Raw genomic sequence first — 21,474 nt, 5'->3', positions numbered from 1 at the left:
TTTATGACTTATTACTGAGATTTGGCATCGACAAATGGATCGACCATTTCCTTTATTTCTTATAGTGGTGCACTCATTTCTACAAACACATTTTAGAATTAAAGGATAGGCGGCCGATTCATTTGAATTTTCTCTTTTAATTATATATATTACTGAACTTTATAGTTTTCTCTCTTTAAAAATTTAAAATTATAATTTATTTTCCTTCAAAAAATGAAATTATATGTTTACTTTGCCTTGTGGCTGTGACTTCTTTAAGATCATTATCTAATAATTTTACATTTTGCATATTTTAGAATTTAGAAATGCCCAGATGACCATACAAGAGGCAGAGCCTCTCCTTTTTAAGGATAGACAGTCGTTTTATCCGAATTTTTTCTTTTAATTTTATAAATTAGTAATATTAAAATTTATGGTTTTCTCTCCTTAAAAATCTAAAATTATTTCATATTTTCTCTCAAAATATGAAATTATACGTTCGCTTTGCCTTGTGGCCATGACTTCTCCAAGATCATTATTTAATAATTTTACATTTTGCATTAGTGAATTTCTTTTCTAGGCTTGTTGTATATGCTTAGAAGTTAACTAATTCAAAAATCTTAGATGGGTGAGGTCAGCATAGTTGCTTGTAAAGTTTTTCATTATAATTATAAGTTGAGAGTTCGAGTCACCTTAAAATTTAAAAATAATGGCATTCTTCTCTTATCAAAAAAATAAATAATAAATAAATAATAAATAAAAATTCAAGGGTCTTGGAGGATGGGTATGAATTATTAGTTGTCTCCATAAATGCTTTAGGTAGGACTTCTGTACTTTGTCTTGTAAATAATTCTTGCACACCATTTATTGATGCATGGATTCATTATTTAATTAGATTTAGGACTAATCGATCATTATGGTGTTATTTTAATTTATTTGTTTGCCTCGTTTTAAGAATTAGATAACATAGAAAAATGTTTGACTAACAAGTGAAACTACACGTAAGGTGTACTTTGACCCCAGTCCATACTCACTCGTTGCTTCTGCACAGGACAAAACGGAGAAATCAATAAATTCAACGTAAGAAAGATACATAAATATTTTGAGAGATTTTTTTGGTACGCTCAACACAGTAGGTTAGATTTTTTTAATTGTTAATTTATGTAAATTTTAACTTTTACGTTATTTTATATAAATTTAACAGATAAAAAATTTAATTTAATGATATATTATCGTATCAGAAAAGGTCTCAAATATTTTATAATAATTTTATTTTGTATGATTAGGAATTTAATTTGGTACTCTTGGTGATATTAGATGCGTATCTTATAAATTCCAATGCCAGATTTATATTATATGTTTGTATCCTTGTACTAATATAATTTTTGGACTTGGTATTAATAAAACGTGTTATGAATCCCAAGGGACCCACAAAATGAAATAAAACCCATACATTGACGATTACCGTTAGTGATTGCAACATATACTCCAAGATTGGTGGTTGTCGTCATGTACATCATATCTATCATATCATGTCTTAATCATAGAATTAGTACAAATCAACATAATTATAGCAAAGTGATTAAAGAGATTTCAAAAGTTGTTTGCTTGAGCCTTGATGCACACCTAAAAAGAAGAAAAGGCCGTCCCACAAAACCTGGTAGTGAATGATAATTTTTTTAAACACTAATTTCAAATAATATTAATGTTGTTATTCTCTTAAAAGGGTGCCGCACGGTGGACTTACTTTGACTTAATATATATATATATATATCTGTGTGTGTGTGTGTGTGTGTGTTTGTGAAGATGAGGATGTGCGACAACCGCTTTAAAGGCCTTTACCAACTTTTGTTTTCCAAAAATAAAAAGGCACACCTAATGAACTCGTTGCCAATAAAATTTAAGATAGTAACTAACAAATAATGTTCGAAGAGAAATGCTATTATTATCTTTTTCTGTTAATTTTTTTTTTTACGTTTTTGATTCATTATTTAACACGTAAACTATATTATCATGATAAATAATAAATGTAAAAAGTGATAAAAAGAGATGATATTATAATTTCTCATATTCAAAAACATATGCATCGAGTTTTTGTTTTAACGATAAGAAGCTTAACATTAATTTTGAGGAAAATATTACATTGGATATAAGAAGCAAAACATTGAATGATAAAAGTTTCGACGTGGGCAGTTGAAATTTTTATTGTTTTTACCATGTATGGTCTTTTTTTTTCCCCCTAATTACCATTCCATTTCTATACTTGAATAGAGTTTCTATAAACAATATAATTTAAACGTAGATATCATGAAACTTTCGAAGACGTTGACCCATTTGTTTGATGCAGGTAAGACAAGAACAATGTGCATGCGTGGAGCTAACGATCATCTCCATCAAGCTTTTTTATTTACTTTTTTTTTTTTTATTGGGTGAATGTAACAAGAAAAGTAATAATTAAAAATTGCTCATAGATGGCTTCTTTTTTTAAGTCAAAAAATACAATTAGGAGTGTAGATTTGGAATTGATTATACACAAAAACTAAACGAAACAGAAGTTGCATACCTATTGAATTCTTCTTGTGCATAAATTAGACGCAATCCAAGTATAATATTTGTATTCCTTTATAAATTAGAATGAATGATCTAATAGTTAATAAAATCTTTAGAAATAGTTATAATAACTTACATGACTTATTTGTGCGAATATATATTTAATAATTTAACGCGTTGTTTTTATTAATTAAAGATTTTGAGTATTAATATTTGGATTCGCTTAATTATGCTTCACATATACGGTGTCGGTGCAAGGTTGGCATGTGTGTAGCTTTGAAAATAAAAAAGATTGGCATGTGTATGTATTTATAATATATTGGAATAGAAGATACATAATTAGTACGGCCACCCCCACAAGGAAGTTCCTGTATTTGCGGTGTTGTGTTGGGTCCCTCTAAAGCTAAACCGTCGACCGGAAGCACCGACGCCCGGTGGACCCGCCCTTTGCTCCCTCACCGACAACTCGGAAAATACTTTTTTACACCATTTTACTGCTCCTAATTTCACAAACTTCTCTCTCTCTCTCTCTACATATATATAGTTTTTTTTTTAATTACTTTTCAAAGTAAAGTACTGCGATTGAGAGTTTCCCTCCAAAAACTAATATCCAACCATGGAAACTTTTATGCGGTTAGTCCAAATAATTACCCAACAACTAACCAGTTGGTACAAAAAAGATCAAATTATGAGTTTGACTTGTAACAATGAGTAGTGTTTTTCCGAAAGCTTCTACTGGTTTCCAATTTCCATCCCCATTAATAAGTTGGTACAATTTTCAGCTTTAAAAAAAAAAAAAAAAAAAAAAAAATGTTAGCCACATCGCTGCTGATACTTTTTATTTTAGATTATGATAAACTGTTCTACAGATAAAATCAGTTTTTTAACCGTCAGATCTTATTAAAATTAAATAAAATTATAAAAAAAATACAGAATAAATAATTTTTAATACAAATCTGACGGTTAAAAAGGTTAAAAAAAATAAAATTATCCATAGTTTTATTTTTTGAGAAACTCCCTACTTTTTATTACTTTCCACTAGAAGGAAGTTTTTGTAATTTTGTCTACGGAAATGTTCAATCGATTCTGAAACGAAGAAGTTTACTTCTTTCCCCTAAAAAAAAAATAATAATAATAAGTTATTTATTGTTTCGTTTTATGCAAATAATGGATGTTACTATGGAGTGGGTCACTTGGCCTTTTGTTTTGCTTCGATAAAGCCAGGTTATAGTTAGACTCGGCAAGGGAAAAAAAAAAAAAAAAAGAGTTGCTTTTCGGTCAGAATTATGACATTCTCTTTCTCACATTCAATATATGAAAATGAAAATATGAGTATTGTCATAATAGACACTCCAAGTTTATAATATAAACTTAAAAGAAAGAATATTAATTTCTGTGTAAATGTCCCAACATAAAAAATACAGAAATTAAAAACATCTATAAATAAATTTCATATGATAAAACTTTATCTATTAGATTAAAATCTCAATATTAAAAGAAAGTTTTGTACTACGTTTCGATCGAAAAAAAAGAAAGTTTTGTGAGACTTAAACGTGATTAGAATCCATCTCAAACATTTACATGATACTTTGGTCTTGGTGTATGGTCGTTTCAAAACTCAAAAAATGAATTACACAATTGTGAGTATGTTTTATGTATAAAACCAAGTCCAATTGTTTATTTTCTTATAAAAAAAAAGTCCTATTATTTGTTTATGCCATTTTATTTTCATTTTTTTTTTCTAAAGGCCATTTTATTTTCATTTGAATTGGTCAAATAGTGATCAGCAGAAAAAAAAATAGTAGTTTTGAATAAATAGTCTACTCGTTGGTAGTTTAGAACTTTAAATTTGGTTAGTAGCTGTAATTTAATTGCTTATTATTTAAAGTTGATGAATAACTTTTCCTTAAAATAAATTAATATAGTTCATGAATTAAAAAAAAAAAGAAAAGAGTTAAAAGGGGATGGCAAGAAGGTGAAGCATGAGGCGAGGGGAAAAAGCGCATGTTAGAAAGAAAAGAAAAGGAGGAATAAGGTGTGTTGGATTGTAATAAAAAGAAAACACATTAACACTTCTCAATCTTATACCAAGAGTTAAAAAGAATACTGAAACAACAATATCTTTTTAACCGTGAGATTTTAACCTAACGAGCTTTTGATGTGTAAATATACATGTTCCATCAAAGGCTCCCAAAAAATAATATTAGAAAGTATGTTTAGGTGACATGTTCAAACCACTTCATTTTAAGTTTTAACAGTGTTTTTTTTATAAAAAATTTAAGAGAGTATTTATTTCATAATTTAAATTGTGTTTGTAAGAAATAAAATACTATAATAAAATTTAAATTTTAATAAGAAAAAAATACTATAATAATAAAATTTAAATTATATAAAAAATAAGATTTAAATTTAAAAAATTTTATTATAATATTTTTTCTAACGAATTGTTTTAAATCACCTGATTTAAACTCACGAGATCCTAAGAATGAGGCGGTAATTCAAAAGTTGAAATGAAGAATTATACATCACCGCATGTCTCCATCAACGTCCATTCAATAGGGACTTGTCGTGGGACATTTACTAACCTGTCCAAAATTGGGAGGACACGTGGTAACCACAGACGCATCCTTCAGCTGAAAATATACTTCTCATAAGTCATATCTTCGTGGGACCCTCACAACCCATATATCCATCCACTTGTTCACCACCACGTGTCACACAATCTTCCTCTACACCGCTGTCCTGACCATTATGTCCTCGCCAAACGAAATATTTGTTCCATAGTATCTCTCTCTCCGGACCTATCTGATCTGATGTGGGTGGCTACCGTTTTACTTCACACACCGGTCGGACCGGTCCGAACCGGCTTGACATCCCACTCGAACCGTAAAAAACTCTTTTATCTTCCCAAACCGGACGCGTTTCTTCCCGGTTCTCGTCCCCGGTCCAGCAGCTTCCGAGTCTCCGCCGCGAAGAAGCAGCTCTCCGAGTTGCGGACTCGGAAACCAGGTCCTCCACCCAACGATTCCGAGTTCAATAGAATCTGTCCATGGCGATAATTTTATTTTTGATTATGAAATTTAGGGTTTTGAAAATTGCAGAAACCGAGAATTTCTCGATAGAGAAAGACGACGGCGAAGGCTCCGATGTCGGGTGGCTACCTGCTTTTCCTCACGTGTTGGTGGCTTCCATGTCGAATTTTCTCTTCGGTTATCACATTGGGTGAGTAATGAAGATCCATCGTCCGAATTTTCTCTTCGAATTGGTATATATTTACTGAGTTTTTGTTTGTTTGTTTTAGAGTGATGAACGGTCCGATTGTTTCTGTGGCGAGAGAACTTGGTTTTGAAGGGAATTCGATTCTGGAGGGACTTGTGGTGAGTATTTTCATAGTTGGTGCTTTTCTCGGAAGCGTATGCTCTGGTTCAGTGGTCGATAAACTCGGTTGCCGGAGAACCTTTCAAATCGACACTATCCCTTTGATTCTTGGCGCTTTAATAAGGTAAAATTATTAGAGTTTTCGATGGTTTCACTATTTTGTTTCGGAGCTTTTTTGTTGTTGACCCATTTTTATGTAGTAGTGCACAAGCTCACTCCTTGGATGAAATACTTTGGGGAAGATTTCTAGTTGGACTTGGCATTGGTGTAAACACGGTTCTTGTTCCAATTTATATCTCAGAGGTACTTGTTAAGCACTAGGCGTTTAATTCTTTACTACCGAGAGCAATAAATCTGAGAAAGAAAAGCAAAAAAACAAGAACACACACAAAATTTATAGCGGTTCACGCTACGTGACAATAATTTACTTCGAAGAAGAAGCTTACTAGAGAAATCGCATGTCAGTAATAATTCGGTTGCACAATTTAATAGTTTCAAAGAATTATGCTAAGTGCAAGTGTCATTTTATACTGCATACATAAAAGCTGAAATTTTAACTCTATGATGTTTACAATGGCAACGACATAAATTCTGATCAGTATAAAGAAATGGGTAGCCAAAGTGTCGTTTTATACTGCATACATAAAAGCTGAAACTTTTAACTCTATTATGTTTATAATGGCAACGATATAAATTCTGGTCAGTATTGGAAAGAAATGGGTAGCCAAATGGTTAGAAGTATTTTTTGGAATTGGGCAAAATACTTGAAAATTGACTACCAAGGATTTCAGCTCTATGCTTGTAGGACGATACTTACATTGTGGTCACCATACTAGTTTCCATAGATTTTCTTGTCTTCAATAAGTGTCACGTAGTTTTTAGGATCAGTCTAAGTTTTACTTCTGTCCTTGGTAAAGTGGGACGCTTTTGATTGTTGGTTTTCTTCATACGCGAAGTAGAGGTATTTGATCCTCTGACAATTCATCCATTTCATATTGCTATTTGTTGCAGATTGCACCAACAAAATATAGGGGTTCACTTGGCTCCTTATGTCAAATTGGAACATGCCTTGGTATTATTGCATCACTATTTCTTGGCTTTCCCTCTGAAAGTGATCCGCACTGGTGAGGTTCTTTTCTTTATCTCTTGCTGCTATTTGGGCGGAACAACAATTGCCAATGATTATTTCCCACCAACACCCTCACACCCACCAACCACCACACCACACCCCAGCCCAATTAGCCATCTGATTATGTCAGTGCTACCGTGAGAGTGATGATTTGTGTTAAATAGATTTCAGAAGTTTTTCAAGTCGAGGAATGAGGAAATTCCCAAGATTTGTACGGTTCTTTAGTTACACTGTATGGTTATATCGTAGTACGTGTCTGCTTGAGACTTCTCCAATGGATGAAACCATTAAATGCTATTCCCTTATTGAGTGGTGGATTTTTTTTTTCTTTCATTCTTTCAAGTCTTAACACATGTTCGAAAGCTTTTGGTAAAATTTTATGACACTTATTTCTTAGGTGGAGGACGATGCTTTACATTGCAAGTATACCTGGATTTTTTCTTATACTTGGTATGCGGTTTGCTGTTGACAGTCCCCGCTGGCTCTGTAAAGTAGGTTTCTCTTCATTTTCCAATGCAAAACTCTGAAAAATCTCATCCCTTGGTATCTTATTCATAGGGATAGCATATTTTGTCTGTTCAGGTTGGGAGGACCGATGATGCTAAAGAAATCGTCAGAAACCTTTGGGGGGCATCTGAAGTTGAAAGAGCAATTGATGAATTTCAAGCAGTCATAAAAAATGATGGTAGTGATGTGGATAGCAGTTGGTTGGAACTCTTAGAGGAGCCACACTCTAGAGGTTGTATCAAGGTGGTTTTCAGATTTCAGGTTTTAATGGCACTTCCATGGTTCAGCTTATATTTTCTGGAAGATATAATTTGTTTTCCCATATAAACTGTGATTTTTTTACAAGGAAAGTTGAAACATCCGCTTGATCTTAATTTATGTTGTCGTGTTGTGAGACATATAAGCAACTTGATATAGTTGGCAACGGCTTGAAGTTATTATCTTAAATAGAATATTGGGTTTTGCATGAAAAATCTCACCTTTGGTCACTTATGTGTATTGGTGCAGTTGCGTTCATTGGAGGTTCCCTCTTTGTTCTTCAACAATTTGCCGGTATAAATGGAGTTCTTTACTTTTCATCACTGACCTTTCAAGATGTTGGAATTACAAGTAGTGCTCTAGCAAGTTTACTGGTTGGGGTTACCAATTTTGCAGGTTTGCTATTTTAGATTTTGTGTGTACTGGTAGGTACAACAAAATTCTTGAATAAACCCTTTACTCTTTTCATTTTTGTGCTCATTATTAGGGGCAATCTTTGCTTCTTACTTAATTGACAAGGAAGGGAGACAAAAGCTCTTGATTGGAAGTTACTCAGGAATGGTGAGTTGCACAGATAAAGCCTGGGTACACAGATCTCTACAAAGTACAGTTAGAGAGAGAGTTTATGTTTCTTGTGTTGAACCCGCAAAGCTTCTTTAAAGTCTGTGTCTTTTTTACCTCGATTTGCTGTTGATTAAAATGAAAGAGAGAAGCTACCTTGAACTTTAGCGCAGAGAGAGAGAGAGAGAAGCTATCTTGACTTTACGCTGTGGAGTTCTGTATCTCATATTTTTGTCTCAATAATCTAATCCTGGAGTTGGAATTCCCTTTTCTGGGCAGGCTGTTGCTATGTTCCTTGCAGTTGGTGCTATCAGTTTTCCACTTGACGAAGAACTAAGCCACAATTTATCCATACTGGGAACTCTCTTGTAAGTTGTAAACCTTAGTATACTTTCCAGCATATGCTTTTTTCGGCTCCAAGTAAAATGAAAACTTCAGATACATTGTTTAACATGTGAAGTACTCTACCTTTTATTAATACTTCTTCACGTCGTTTTGTGTATTTGTAGGTATATATTCACCTTTGCGATCGGAGCTGGCCCAGTTACTGGTCTTATCATACCCGAACTTAGCAGCAACAGAACACGCGGGAAGATTATGGGATTCAGTTTTATGACTCATTGGGTGAGGAAGACTATACGACCTAAACCGAATTACATTGCTTAAAGTAACTTTTAATCTTTGTAATTCTCAGTTGTCCTACAATATGGCTTCACTAATTTGCCAATTGTACTTCTCTTCCACTTCTTTAGATGCCTGCCCATTATGCTTTTCTTTTTTCCTTGGTGAGAGTGTTCTTGGTGTACTTATGAATGTTGATTTTGATTCAGGTTTGCAATTTTGTGGTGGGTCTTTTTTTCCTGGACTTGGTGGAGAAATTTGGAGTTGCTCCAGTTTATGCCACTTTTGGTGGTGTCTCCTTGTTGGCTGCAATATTTGCGTATTATTTCACAGTGGAAACCAAAGGACGCTCGCTAGAGGAAATTGAAATGTCATTAAACCCCAACTTCGGTGCTGGAGATAAGTAATTAACAGATGTAGTCAAGCGACGGACTCTGAAGGTTGCAATTACCTCACTGTCCTTTTGTATATGTGCCATAACTTTTATTCAGGTATAATAAAAGTGTAATTCTATTGCTGGAGTTGGTCTCTACGACTACAAGGCTGGTTTTTCCTGTTAAGATAAGTAGGGATACACTTAGGGGGCATTTGGTACGCAGTAATCAATAGGAATCATATTCCTAAGAAAGTGATGGAGAGTAATATGATTCTCAGGAATAATACATTACGTGTTTGGTTCTATATATATGAATCTTGTCTCAAATTTCCATGAATAATATATTACTGTGTTTGGTTGTGCATAGAAATATTGTGTATTAAAAAAACATTTAAGGGGTTAAAATATAATTTTTAAAAAATTAAATGTCAAATATAATTTTAAAAAGTTAATGTTTGCTAAATGAAGCATTTTTTGGTTAAATACATTTACCAAATAAAAATAATATAAGGATAAAATTGTAACACGTTGTATTGAAAATTTAAACTATGTTATTTATTTTTACTACAAATGGTTTAATAAAATGGGCTATTACGATTTCTCAAAAAAAAAAACCTATATTGACCTTATAGAAAAATGACCCGACCCGATAGTTAATTAGCATGGCTTACCATTATGTGCATGATTATTGATTCAAGAATACCACTTTCTTCAATTTCCTCTGAAATCCATTACTTCTGAATAGGCGGAAGACAGTTTTACCATTTTATTCAATCATTTGTGAATCTAGACCATACCTTCCATCTTCTTGAAGGTGATGTGAGCAAGATCGGTGAGAGATCCCCGATGTCACTTTGTTGGCTGACGGCCATATCAGCCGAATGAGCTTCTGTGGAGATCTTCGTCGGATCCTATGAAGAGAACAGAGTCACTCAAATGTCGGTGAAATCTCCACCGCTACCAGCAAACGACCACATCTTGCAACGGTGTTCTCCGAATGGCAAGCTGTGACGACAACTTCTCCAACGGAATTACAAACTGACGATCATCTCGAACGATGTAGTGCATTAAATTGTTCCTCATCGTCGCGATAAGCGTATGGGCTGAGAAGAAATTAGTGAGAGAGATTTTGATTCCCGTGTTATTACTTTCCTGATAAAGTGAATAACACTTTATTGGGTGGGTTTAAGATTACCCCAAAATGTGGTCATGTGAATCCCATAGGCTTCACTTATCAGGATGTTATTTGAAAAAAGAGAAAAAAAAAAGTGTAATAGAGCAAAGAATATAAAAATGAAAAAAAAAGGAAGACAAAAAAATAAGAATGAGAGAAAAAGGAAGGAAAATAAAAAATAAAAATAAAAAAAGAGAAAAAAGCGCCACTTACAAGACGTTTTGTCAAGAGGGTTTGAAAAAATTTTAGGCAGTGTTGTGAAAATTTGGATAATCATATAATCGTTTTTATGAACAACTTTTATTGAGAGTAGTTTTGTTAGAACATTTTGCATAACAACGTGCCTGCTAACAACTTGCCAACTTACTTTAGCAAAATTAAGGAAGCTCTGTATGGCCTCCTATTTCAATTATAAATTGGCATTAGTTGCTTATTGTTGTAACATATCATAAGAAACGTGAAGAGAAGCCTGTATACGAGAGAAAATATCGAGAGAAGTAGTGCGAGGTAGTGAGAAAGAGTAAGCTAAAGTCAATAGAAGAAAATTTTCTCTATATTAATTTTCTTTCTTTGCTATTCATTTACCTTACTTATATAATAATATATACATACAACCCAATTCACAACAGGCAGGAATATTTACCAGAAAATATTATTTTAACGAAAAAAAGGAAAGACAAAAAAAAAAAAAAGGACAAACTAAAAAGAAAAAAAAAAAAAAAAGGACAAACTAAAAAGAAAACAAAAAAAAAATAGAAAAAGTAAAAAATATGAGTGGGGGAAAACGTTTTGCCAGTTTCTTTATCCCCCCCCCAAAAAAAAACAGATTTATCTTTAGATAGTAGGTAAAGATAAAGATAGAGATAAAATAACATTTGATATGTCAATTCAATCGTCAAATTCCCTTTACATATTTTCCAAGAAAAAAAAAATCCTTATGTCTACTTCTTATGTTCTGTAAAATGGCAGGTCAAATGTCAACCTATACTGGCGTGCTCAGTTCCATTAAGCAATCATCGATTGAAATTCAGGGAATTATTTTCTTTGCAATTGTTGCCCACACCACATCAAAGTGTACTAAAGTTTGTCATTTGTATAGCCACGTTTTTTCTTAGCTGTTTTTGCAATATTTACATTTTGTTTTTTTTTTCCCTTTTTAGATACTATTTATTAGCATCAATAACGTAATAATCATATACATACGACAATTGATTAAAATAATCACATTATAATGATTTTTGTTTTATGATTATCAGTACCATCAGTCAATGCAATGCTTAACTTTTTACCTTAAACAAAAATCAAAACAGTTAAATTTATGAGGGTGAAATCATAAAATAAGAAGGATAATAATAGTTTTCACGGCAGTATATTTCACAGTATACGATATTTTTCTTTAATAATTCTATTGTGGACGGGAAAAGTCTATTCCTCTCCATTCCGTTACTGTTTGTAATCGCTATTAAATCATTTACCTCCAAAACTGAATCTTAACAGCCGACGCTCTGACTTTTTCTTGGGTCCACTACTCAACAAGAGAATTACAACCGTACGATTCGTCATCGGTCAAAATCTCATTAAAATCAACGGTCCGGGTTCAGATCCATAATCGTCCAAACATATTCTTCTTACTTACTTGGCAACTGGGTCCCGCAGTCTTCTAGTCGTTGCCACGTGGACGAGCCGCCAAATTACCGTTTACGCGTCACTTTCCAGCAAACTGTGCCAATGTGATTCGTACTTCCTCGTTATACCAATGGCCTCTTTGAGAAAATGAGTTTCGAGCTTCCGTACATAACCTAGGGTTTCTGCAAAATTTTCAGTTGCTCAGGAATGGCGTCGCTGGAGAATGGCGGCGATGACCACGTGGTCGAACTGAGCGTGCGTGAGGTATCGGCGTTGGAAATTGACGCCGGCGGCGAAGTTCCCGAGGAGATAAGCCCTCTGTTATCGCAGGCTGAGAGGCCCAAAATCAACATTTTCACGGTCTCTTATCCTCGGAGAAAGCCTAGGGTGAGAATCATTGCTTGTTGATATTTAATTTTGGCTCTAATTGATTGTTCTTATTGATCACGGTTTTTTTCCCCCTTTCTTTAATTGTGTTTTCCGTCGGAATTTTATTGTGGATAATCTGTTAGAATATTTCAATGGCCTGTTTGGTTGCTGGGAAAATTTAGGAAGGGACATATGAGGTGTTTGCAGTTTGAGACTTGCTTAAATGTATACTTCTTTTGCTGTGGCATGGAACTTTACAAAAAATATTCTCAAGATGTTAATTTTCTTGTTGAAGCCAAGAATCAAAGGGGTTTCGGAAAGAGAAGCAAATAATTGAACTTGGAAGAATGGTTTTGGTTTAGGTTTATTAAACATATTTTGGTTGTTCTATGCAGGAACAAGTAACAAGATTACCAGAAGCGGAGACATCTCCAATTACACAATTTGTTTTGTGGGTATGGAGTGGATCTAGATACTCTGGTCTTCTCTGTATGGCCGTTTCATCTATCATCTACTTTCTCATGGGAGTCATTTCTGATGTTTTCTCTGGTTAGTATTGCGTAAGTTTCGCGGCATAATGCAGATTGGTTGATATTATATGTTCATTGACACCGAAAAATATGAGAAGCTGGAGAATCTATTAGTAAATATGTAAAGGAAAATTGTTCGCGTTAGTTATGTATTTTGTTGCATAAATCCCACACGTTTGGAATTGTTTATGTGGAATGAAGTCATAGAGGATCTACTTGGAAATTGGCAGTTTGATCTCTTGGGATGGTTAGAACATTTTTAATATGGATTTAATAACTACTATAAATTTTGCATTCTAATCTACCAAAAGAATGAAATGGAGTAATATAACTGAAAGGGAAAATGAAAACTTTGAGGGGTTGTTTGGTACATGTATTCAAACCCAAACTATGATTCTGTGTTTTTCCTCGTATGAAAAATTTGAATAAAAAAAAATTCCCGCCAATAGTTTTCTCACAAAATATTTGAATCGAAACCCAAATCATGGTTCAAATACTCTTCCCAAACGGGCCCTCAAAGGTTGGGTTGCTCTAACCTTACTTATTTGGGACTTATATGATATATATTGATATGCTGCATATCTTTGTAAAATATAAGTTTTTGCTTACTTATATGTCCAACAATGTATATCAGAAACAGAAGAACTTGATTGATTATTTATGGTCTTTTTATGCTGTTCTTTGACACTTATCAAGTTCTTTTTGTTTTCTCGTGACAGTTCAGTCAATTCCTTTGTTTGAGACTGCATTTACAAGATGTACAATAATCTTGATTTCTTCATATATATGGCTACGAAGAAGTGGACAGCCGATACTTGGGCTAGCAAATAGTAGATATCTTTTGATTTCAAGAGCCCTTACTGGATACCTTTCATTGATGAGCTTTATTTATTGGTAAGTTCGGTCAACTGCTGGAATTCTTCTTTTTTGCCGTAATACGAAAAACTTTGCTAGCTGGATCATAGTAGCAATGACAAAAGGTTGGATAATTTTCGTTTCAGCATTCAAAGATTACCTTTGTCTCAGGCTGTAGTTCTAAGCTTTACAACTCCAATCATGGCTTCAGTTATAGCAAGAATCATTTTACATGAGAAATTGAAAATTTCAGATATTGGAGGTATGTATTACTTATATTCATCTTTTTTTATTGCTTTTAATGGTAAAAAATAGATCTGAGTGATGAGTTAATATGTCATGAACATAAAGTACGTTGTTAGAATTGATGTAACAAATGAGGGAGTATGTGGTCCCAATCTCTATGCATCTTCCACCTTCATGATGATTTGCTAAATTCATTGAGCCGTCAGTTGCGAGGCTCATGGAATAGGGTCATAACAGTAATATTAATTAGCCTGAGTTGACTTCCAATTCTATATAGTACAACATTTAGTAACTTTTGAGGACTCCCTTCTTTAACTTTGAATGAGACTCCTTTTTTTCCTTTTAAGAAGCTATATCTTGGTGGTCGCTATTTCCCTCAGCCATGATGTTCTGAAGTAACAGAACTTTAATTACCTTTTGGTAGGCAGGGAATGATGTTTGTCCAACTGTCTTTAACCTTTCAGGTCTGGCTTGCAGTTTCTTTGGGGTACTCTTCATTTTCCGTCAAGTGCTTACCATACAAGGTACAGTCCGTATGGAATTGAGTTAACAGAACTTGAACTGCTCTGGGTGGTATCATGCATTTATTTTTCAAAAATAACTTAATATATATATATATAAAAAATAAAATCATCTTTTAAGGAACTGGAATTGGGTGGCAAGTATTTACCATTTACAGATGCATGCAGGAGGATTAGCTAATAAAGGAGAAGGAGCCAATGTATATATCAAGGGAAGTAACCATATTTATGCAATCTTAGTCGGTATATTTTCAGCCATAACAGGTGGAATCAGCTACTGCCTTATAAGAGCGGGAGCTAAGGCATCTGATCAACCAATGTAAGACCACTGTTTGTTTTTTATCAAATATTGCCCTGCTATGGATGAAAATTACAGTGTGTAAGAGGAACAGTGTATGATCTTTTCATGCTAATCCTGTGCGAATGCTGCAAACTTCTACTTGATTTTCAGGGCTACAGTTTTTTCATTTGGCGTACTGTCCAGTCCTGCTGTGGGAATTTGTTCTTTTGCCTTTGAGGTAAACCTGAATATTGCCACTAGAATGCTTTTTATGTTTTGTTCTTTTCCCTTCGAGGCAACCTCATTATAGCTTTTACCAATAGATATACAGGTATGAATTGGTTTAGTAGGAAACTTTTGTTAGACAAAAGTAGCTGGATATAGAAACGTTTAAATGGAGGCTCATTTATGTTATTTACTCGAGTTCTATTGCGTTTGTAGAGCAGCTAGCTATTAACTATTAACTTTCAAAGTTTGGAAAAGTACAAATAAGTTGCTTCTCCAAACTTTGCCATCACCTTTGTTTTATATTAGCTGTGCCAATTGCTCAGATCCATAATCGCTTACTTCAGACTTTAGAAAATCATCGTTTTGTTGGTGTTTATTATTATCATTAATTTGTCCCTTTCTTGTCTGCAACGAGTGAATTGTTTTTCATGTGCATTTTGCAGGATTTTGTTTTCCCAGGTTTTTATTCGGTTACACTTATGCTTGTACTTGGCTCTCTGGCTTTTCTCGCCGAGGTTCCTTTCTGAACGAAGTTCACTCAAATTAAATTGCAATTATTACTGCACTAAAAACCCAAATTTTTTTTTTTTTTTTTTCTGACACTTTGCACTAGCATGTTTTGGCCTCTAACCATTTTTTGTCAATGTCAGGTATTTCTAGCCCGTGCACTTCAGCTTGAGAAAACCAGTAAAGTTGCAAATATTCAATTCATCGAGGTGCTCTTTCTATTCTGTTAATAATCTCTTCTTCTCTTCTCCTCTTCAAATAAGAAGTTTGTAATTTGCTAATTTTAGTGGTTCAAAGAGACGTCGTATGGATGACATGCCCCGTTTAGTATATATCATGTTCTTCCCTGTCCAAAAACCTTGCAAATAATTCTATGGATGGTCATTGGCCAGTAACTAACAATAAAACTAGATCCTGAGTTTCTGCCAATTGGTCTGTTCCTTGTTCAATTCTGCATATGATTAGAAAGGACCTAAGTTCAGTTTGTGCTCGGGGATGACTTTGCTTTTTTAATTTTCTTCTTTCGCTAAATTTTTTGCCCATGCTGTAAATTTTCTCTCTGTAATAACCTTTTCTTTCCTTGAAAGATCCTCTGGCAATAAATTAAATCTTGATAACTTGCAAAACCCCAAACTTAATTTTGGATTTTCTCATCTTGCAGGCTGTCCTATCGCAATTGTGGGGCATTGGTTGGTCAGGCCTAGCTCCATCTTTTGGTCGACTTGTTGGATGTCTGCTCATTGTAATTTCAGTGTGTTGCACTATGTACATTGGACCCGATAAAGAAACTGAGTGAAAGATGCGGATTCTTCTGCTTTCTTAAAAGGCATACGCACCTCTTTTTGGTGCACCCATTTTTTTGTACTCAACTTGGCAATGCCAATCAATATAAGTCCTAAAATTGTATATCTAATCGCTCCTGCATTCTTTACATCAAGGCCAGACAATCATGCAGTAATTTTAACATTGATGTCGTTTCATGGCTATAATAAGATTAAATCACCTTCTCACTGCAGCTTCTTGAAATAAATGCCATAGAATACCAATTTACACTCCTAATTGGAGATAGGAGTCCTATGAAAGTTTTGAATCGTTGCATCGCGTTAGAATCATATAGTAACATAATCATATGGTAGCGTTTTTTTTTTTTTTTTTTTTTTTTTTTTTATCAACGTCATTTGGACTTGAATCTACTCCTGAATCTCTAACACGATTTTAAACTTGATTTGACTTTTAACCATTTTCAGTTACACTCGTGGGAAACTCAATAGATACCATCAATTTTTTTATTTCTATTTTAATTTTTTTAAATAGAGATTAGAAGGGAAACGAAGAATCTTGCAAAACACAGAATGGTTTAAGGACTTATCGGGGGCAAAGGCTGATAGGTCACTATTGATCTATTAATGGATGGAGAGTGACAACTCAGAGTGGAAAAGAAAATAAATTTATAGCCAAAACAATCTGTATTCCTCAGCTGCACAAACTGACTTTATTCCCATTCATGATTAATTTATAATTTTATGCCACAAATACCTTGTCTAACACTATAGTTTTTGGTTTGTCACACAAAATAAGGGTACTTTTTTTTGTCTTTTTGCCCGACACAAAATAAGGGCACTTACTATCCCTAGTTTACAACTCACCAAGTTTAAGCATAAGCGCTTTTTTTTTTTTTGTTTTGGGTTTTTTTTTTTTGTTTTTTTGTTTTTGGTTTTTTTTTTTGTTTTGCCTTGAAATTGAGTATTGCTTGGGGCTAGATATTGGTTGGTAGACTAAATATTTGATAGTGTTTTTCTTTGTACTCTAAAGCTCTAATTTATTAATACATGGCATTTATTCCCAAAGCTTGGAGCAATTGCTGTACAGACTAGAGAGTACATGAAATAGAATTATGGGGGCAAAAAAAAAAAAAAAAAAAGAAGCAAATGGCATTTCACATTTGACATGGGACGGGAGATTAGGAGGATGTGATTTGTGAATACGCCGAAAGTATCGGAGCTTATTACGCAATTGCCCCTAACAACTATTGAGGGATAGTTTGGTAATTAAGTATAAAGACCATCGATCTTATAGAGCAAAAGGCAGATTATTTTAGCTTATTGGTTCGGGCAATGCATTGAAAAGCGCTTTTTTGTAATTGTATCGTATGGTGGTATTTCTATTTGGAAGCTAACCAAAGTTATTCCAAATTCCAAAACATTAAAAAAGTTAGGCTTTATCCTAAATGTTCGCTTATCATATTCTCGATCACTTTTTATTTATTTTTTTTAATAAGTTTCCTCGCATGTTCAGGAGGCACATTTTATGAAGCAAAGTGTCCCTTTTTTTTGTTCTTTCCTCCAAATCTCCGAATTGTTAGATCGTGTCGTTTGGGTTAGAGCCTTCTTCTCTTCTTCAGTTCTTCTTATGTTTTCAAGATTTGAAGGTTTTCTTCTTAGAGAGAGAGAGAGAGAGAGAGAGAGAGAGAGAGATGGCTTGGTAGGTTTCTTGCAAGTTGGTTAACTTTTAAGGCTCCCATAATGAAGATCATCTATAATTATTGTATTGTTAAAAAGTATGCATAATACAATTGAATTGGATGTAAACTTGACATAAACTACCCTAGTTCCATATTTTCAAGCGTCAGACTGCATATTTTTCTAATATAATATAATTTTGAATAAATTTAGCCGTTAGAAATAAATTTTACCGGTAAAGAAACCCTACCCGATTAACTTTTTCTATATATATAATCTAATGTGATTTTAAATAGATTTAACAATTAAAAATAAATTTTAAATATATATTTACATATTCTATAGAAAGATCTCCACAATAGCCAGTGACTATGAAGTATTAATGTTGAACTTTTGTCGGAAGTAAGTTGCATCATGTAAAACTTGAAAAGATAAAAATTCAAATATGGTGAACTTTGTAGGGTGGAATTACAATGTGATCTAGCAACCAAGGAAGTAGCCAAAAAGGTTTTTGTTCGCGAACGTGATGAACGGCAAGGCTTTTAATGCGTTGGGATTTGGTGCTGAGGCCTCCTTTTTTTTTTTTTTTTTTCTTATGTTTTTATAAATTTTGACAAGTTGTGCCTTAAGGCTTTAGTTTTGATAAATTATCCTGTTTAAAAGAAAAGTTATAAATATAGGTATATGATATCTTGTACACCCATTTATTTTGAACCTCATCAATTATATACCAAGGCATTTTAAATGTATAACAAATTCATACACTAACTGGTCAATTCAATTGTGACCATTGAAAGGCCAAAACTCCTTAAAGGGAAAAATGAAAGAAAAAATTAAAAAAAAAAACAAAAAACAAAATCTCCAGTCATGCACTGTTGATTTTTTTTAATAACAATTTATTTTTTTCTTTTGGTTCAAAAAATTGAATTTTTATTTCTGTTATCCCCTGAGAGTAATTTTGTGATTAAATTAGTCAAAATTAAGCATTGAGTATGAATTTGTTACACATTCTAAATGTGCTGGTTTATATTGGATGAGGTTCAAAATATGTAGTATACTTTCTTAATAAACCCAAAATACATACTACATTTATATGAAATTTTCATTTAAAAACGTGTTACAGAATATCCCAAAGTGGTAATAGTTAAAATTTATGATCCGTTTGGTAAATAAGTTTAAATTTGTGTGGTTTAAAATAAGTGCTCTGAACTTTTGGTTCAAAACATTGAAAACGATGGGATGTAAACTCAAAATTCTTAAGGATTTTTTTTTTTTTTTTTTTTCAAAACATCAAATTATTGGTTTGAAACAAGTCTAAAAAAGTTTTATTCGGAACACCTTTTTAGTTCAAAATATTCGACCCTGTTTAACAAACACCCCCTTAGATTAAAGTGTCCTCTTGCACATAGGGTTTCACAAATGGACTCAATGGTGTTTCTATCTAAATTATAATAATCTTAATTTTCAAGCGATAATTTGTCATAATTAAAAATTTATAAGGTAACTGGCGAAAAAATTAAATACGTATATAGTTCTACAAATTTCCTTCTGGTCACTAATTACATGAAGACACTTGTGGTCAATCTATCCGTGTATAAATTATAATGATCTTTAAGGGTCTCACCAATTGAAAATTAGCCAGTCCCTTCAGGCTTCAACTAAATTTTGACCACTTCCTTTTAACGCCTTTTGATTTTAAACCCATTAGAATACGTGAGTTGGAATGGCAATGGCTCTAGTATTACTCATTGATGCAATCCATTTGATTGAACTGTGTGTTTGTTTGTTGTCTGCAACCCACTATAGTACCATTCTTATTCAACAAATTGAAAAAAAAAAAAAAAAAAAAAACTACTATAGTACGATAAATGAATTATAAGAATAGATGGTGATACAAAACCTAGGCAAGTTTTATTGGTGTCACTTGATACTTGACAAAATTTTTCCCACAAAAAAAAAAAAATAATAAATAAAAAAGAACGAAGAGAATCTCGCAAAGGCCCAATTGATCCAGAGTGTTCATTTCAATTTCAATTTTTGAAAAAAGGTTAGAAGGCTCCTGATTCTTAGGCTGGAAATGCATGCAAAAACCAAATCCAAAGTTACCAACTAACCAACCCAAACGGAAAGAGAGAAGAAAGTGCGCCTAAGATTCTTATCTTGTGAGCTTTGAAAATGACTCGGAGTTGTGGGATATTGCGTCGTTAGAAATGGGCCGTGCCTGTTTTTCTTTTTTTTTTTTTTTTTTTAAATTGTATTCCATTTTCCATGGGAATCGAATTTTGTGGGGGAAATGTCACAGTCGTGGAGGGAATGAGGGAATATATATATATATATATATGTGTGTGTGTGTGTGTGTATGTATATGTATTTATATAAGGTGTTTATATATATAGCCGAAAGCTCTCTTTGTGCATGGCCCGTGCAAAGCCACCTTTCAATAATCTTTGAAAAAACTTTAGAAAAAATAAAAAATTTACCCATAAAAATATATTTCTAAATTTTTACTCTTTACCCTTATAAATATTCTTTTATTAATCTAATTATTTAACTAAAAATATTATGAATTAAAAATAAAAAATAAAAACTATAACCATATAATTTTAAAGAATATTTATCAATATTATTCTTGACTTTACACTCTCCTTTGACCTTTTTCTCATTTTGAATCTTGCCTTTTTCACAAATTTTACCATTATGGCCCTCTTCAGAAACAACCTTTCAATCTCATATATAATCCTTCTTTTGCCCGGCACAAACTTGAAATTCCTTTTACCTTTATTCCACACATAAATAATAAACGAAGCAGAAAACAAAAAGAAAATGAGCAACAAAAGGAAACAAAGGCCCCAATTTTGGAATTAGGAAGCAGAAACCATTAATGTTACACCAAACGCACACAACAGCTATTTTCATTAAATGCCCTCAGCAATTGCTTCTGTGAATACACACCTGGGCTGAATTTTGAGTTGTGACCCAACAATGGATCCCCACAACACTCAATAGTCATTGGTCAACACATTTTCTCATTAGTTATTCCTCTGTCTTCACCAACAAGGTCAATTGGTCATGGTCCCTCTTCTTTCTGCAAATAGTGTGTGCTGAGAAAAAGAGTACACAAAGCTCAAACAGCTCATCTGGATTGCTCACTCTCTTCACAAAACTTACCCCAAGTATATCTAATAGAATACGCTTCTCATGTTTTTTTTTTCAAAAAAAAAAAAAAAAGTTACAAATTAATGTTTTAGCCTATAAAATTTGATATGTCTTCACTGGATTAAAACTTCATCGACATCTAAGCCATCGTATAAGATTTACGG

General features: G+C 33.2%; 2 protein-coding genes across 5 annotated transcripts; both read left to right on the top strand.

Annotated features, from left to right (window-relative positions):
- The first annotated feature begins 5,306 nt into the window (after positions 1-5,306).
- LOC21388321 (probable plastidic glucose transporter 1) lies at positions 5,307-9,696 on the top strand. Of its 4 annotated transcripts, none has more exons than XM_010112331.2 (12): positions 5,307-5,538; positions 5,631-5,751; positions 5,831-6,031; positions 6,111-6,210; positions 6,919-7,031; positions 7,434-7,527; positions 7,619-7,775; positions 8,051-8,197; positions 8,289-8,362; positions 8,642-8,730; positions 8,872-8,986; positions 9,193-9,696. In XM_010112331.2, exons 1-12 carry the CDS (start codon positions 5,343-5,345, stop codon positions 9,388-9,390), a joined length of 1,605 nt encoding a protein of 534 aa, XP_010110633.1. In that variant the 5' UTR covers positions 5,307-5,342; the 3' UTR covers positions 9,391-9,696. The 4 variants fall into 4 exon arrangements, with proteins under 4 accessions (XP_010110633.1, XP_024030721.1, XP_024030723.1 ...); XM_024174953.1 differs by having other exon boundaries at positions 6,108-6,210; XM_024174955.1 differs by lacking the exon at positions 8,289-8,362 and having other exon boundaries at positions 7,619-7,786; positions 8,051-8,095.
- A 2,573-nt stretch (positions 9,697-12,269) lies between these two features.
- Positions 12,270-16,637, top strand: LOC21388320 (solute carrier family 35 member G1). The gene is made up of 10 exons (XM_024174957.1): positions 12,270-12,546; positions 12,924-13,077; positions 13,778-13,952; positions 14,060-14,175; positions 14,624-14,683; positions 14,849-14,999; positions 15,132-15,198; positions 15,632-15,703; positions 15,839-15,904; positions 16,357-16,637. The coding sequence occupies exons 1-10, from the start codon at positions 12,367-12,369 to the stop codon at positions 16,489-16,491; spliced, it is 1,176 nt and encodes a 391-aa protein (XP_024030725.1). The 5' UTR covers positions 12,270-12,366; the 3' UTR covers positions 16,492-16,637.
- The last annotated feature ends 4,837 nt before the right edge of the window (positions 16,638-21,474 follow it).

This window comes from Morus notabilis, unplaced genomic scaffold (genome assembly GCF_000414095.1).
Source record: "Morus notabilis unplaced genomic scaffold, ASM41409v2 Scaffold528, whole genome shotgun sequence".
In the NCBI taxonomy this organism is placed as follows: Eukaryota; Viridiplantae; Streptophyta; class Magnoliopsida; order Rosales; family Moraceae; genus Morus; species Morus notabilis.
Note: the sequence above shows the minus strand (reverse complement) of the source record. Positions and strands in the feature narration are given on the sequence as shown.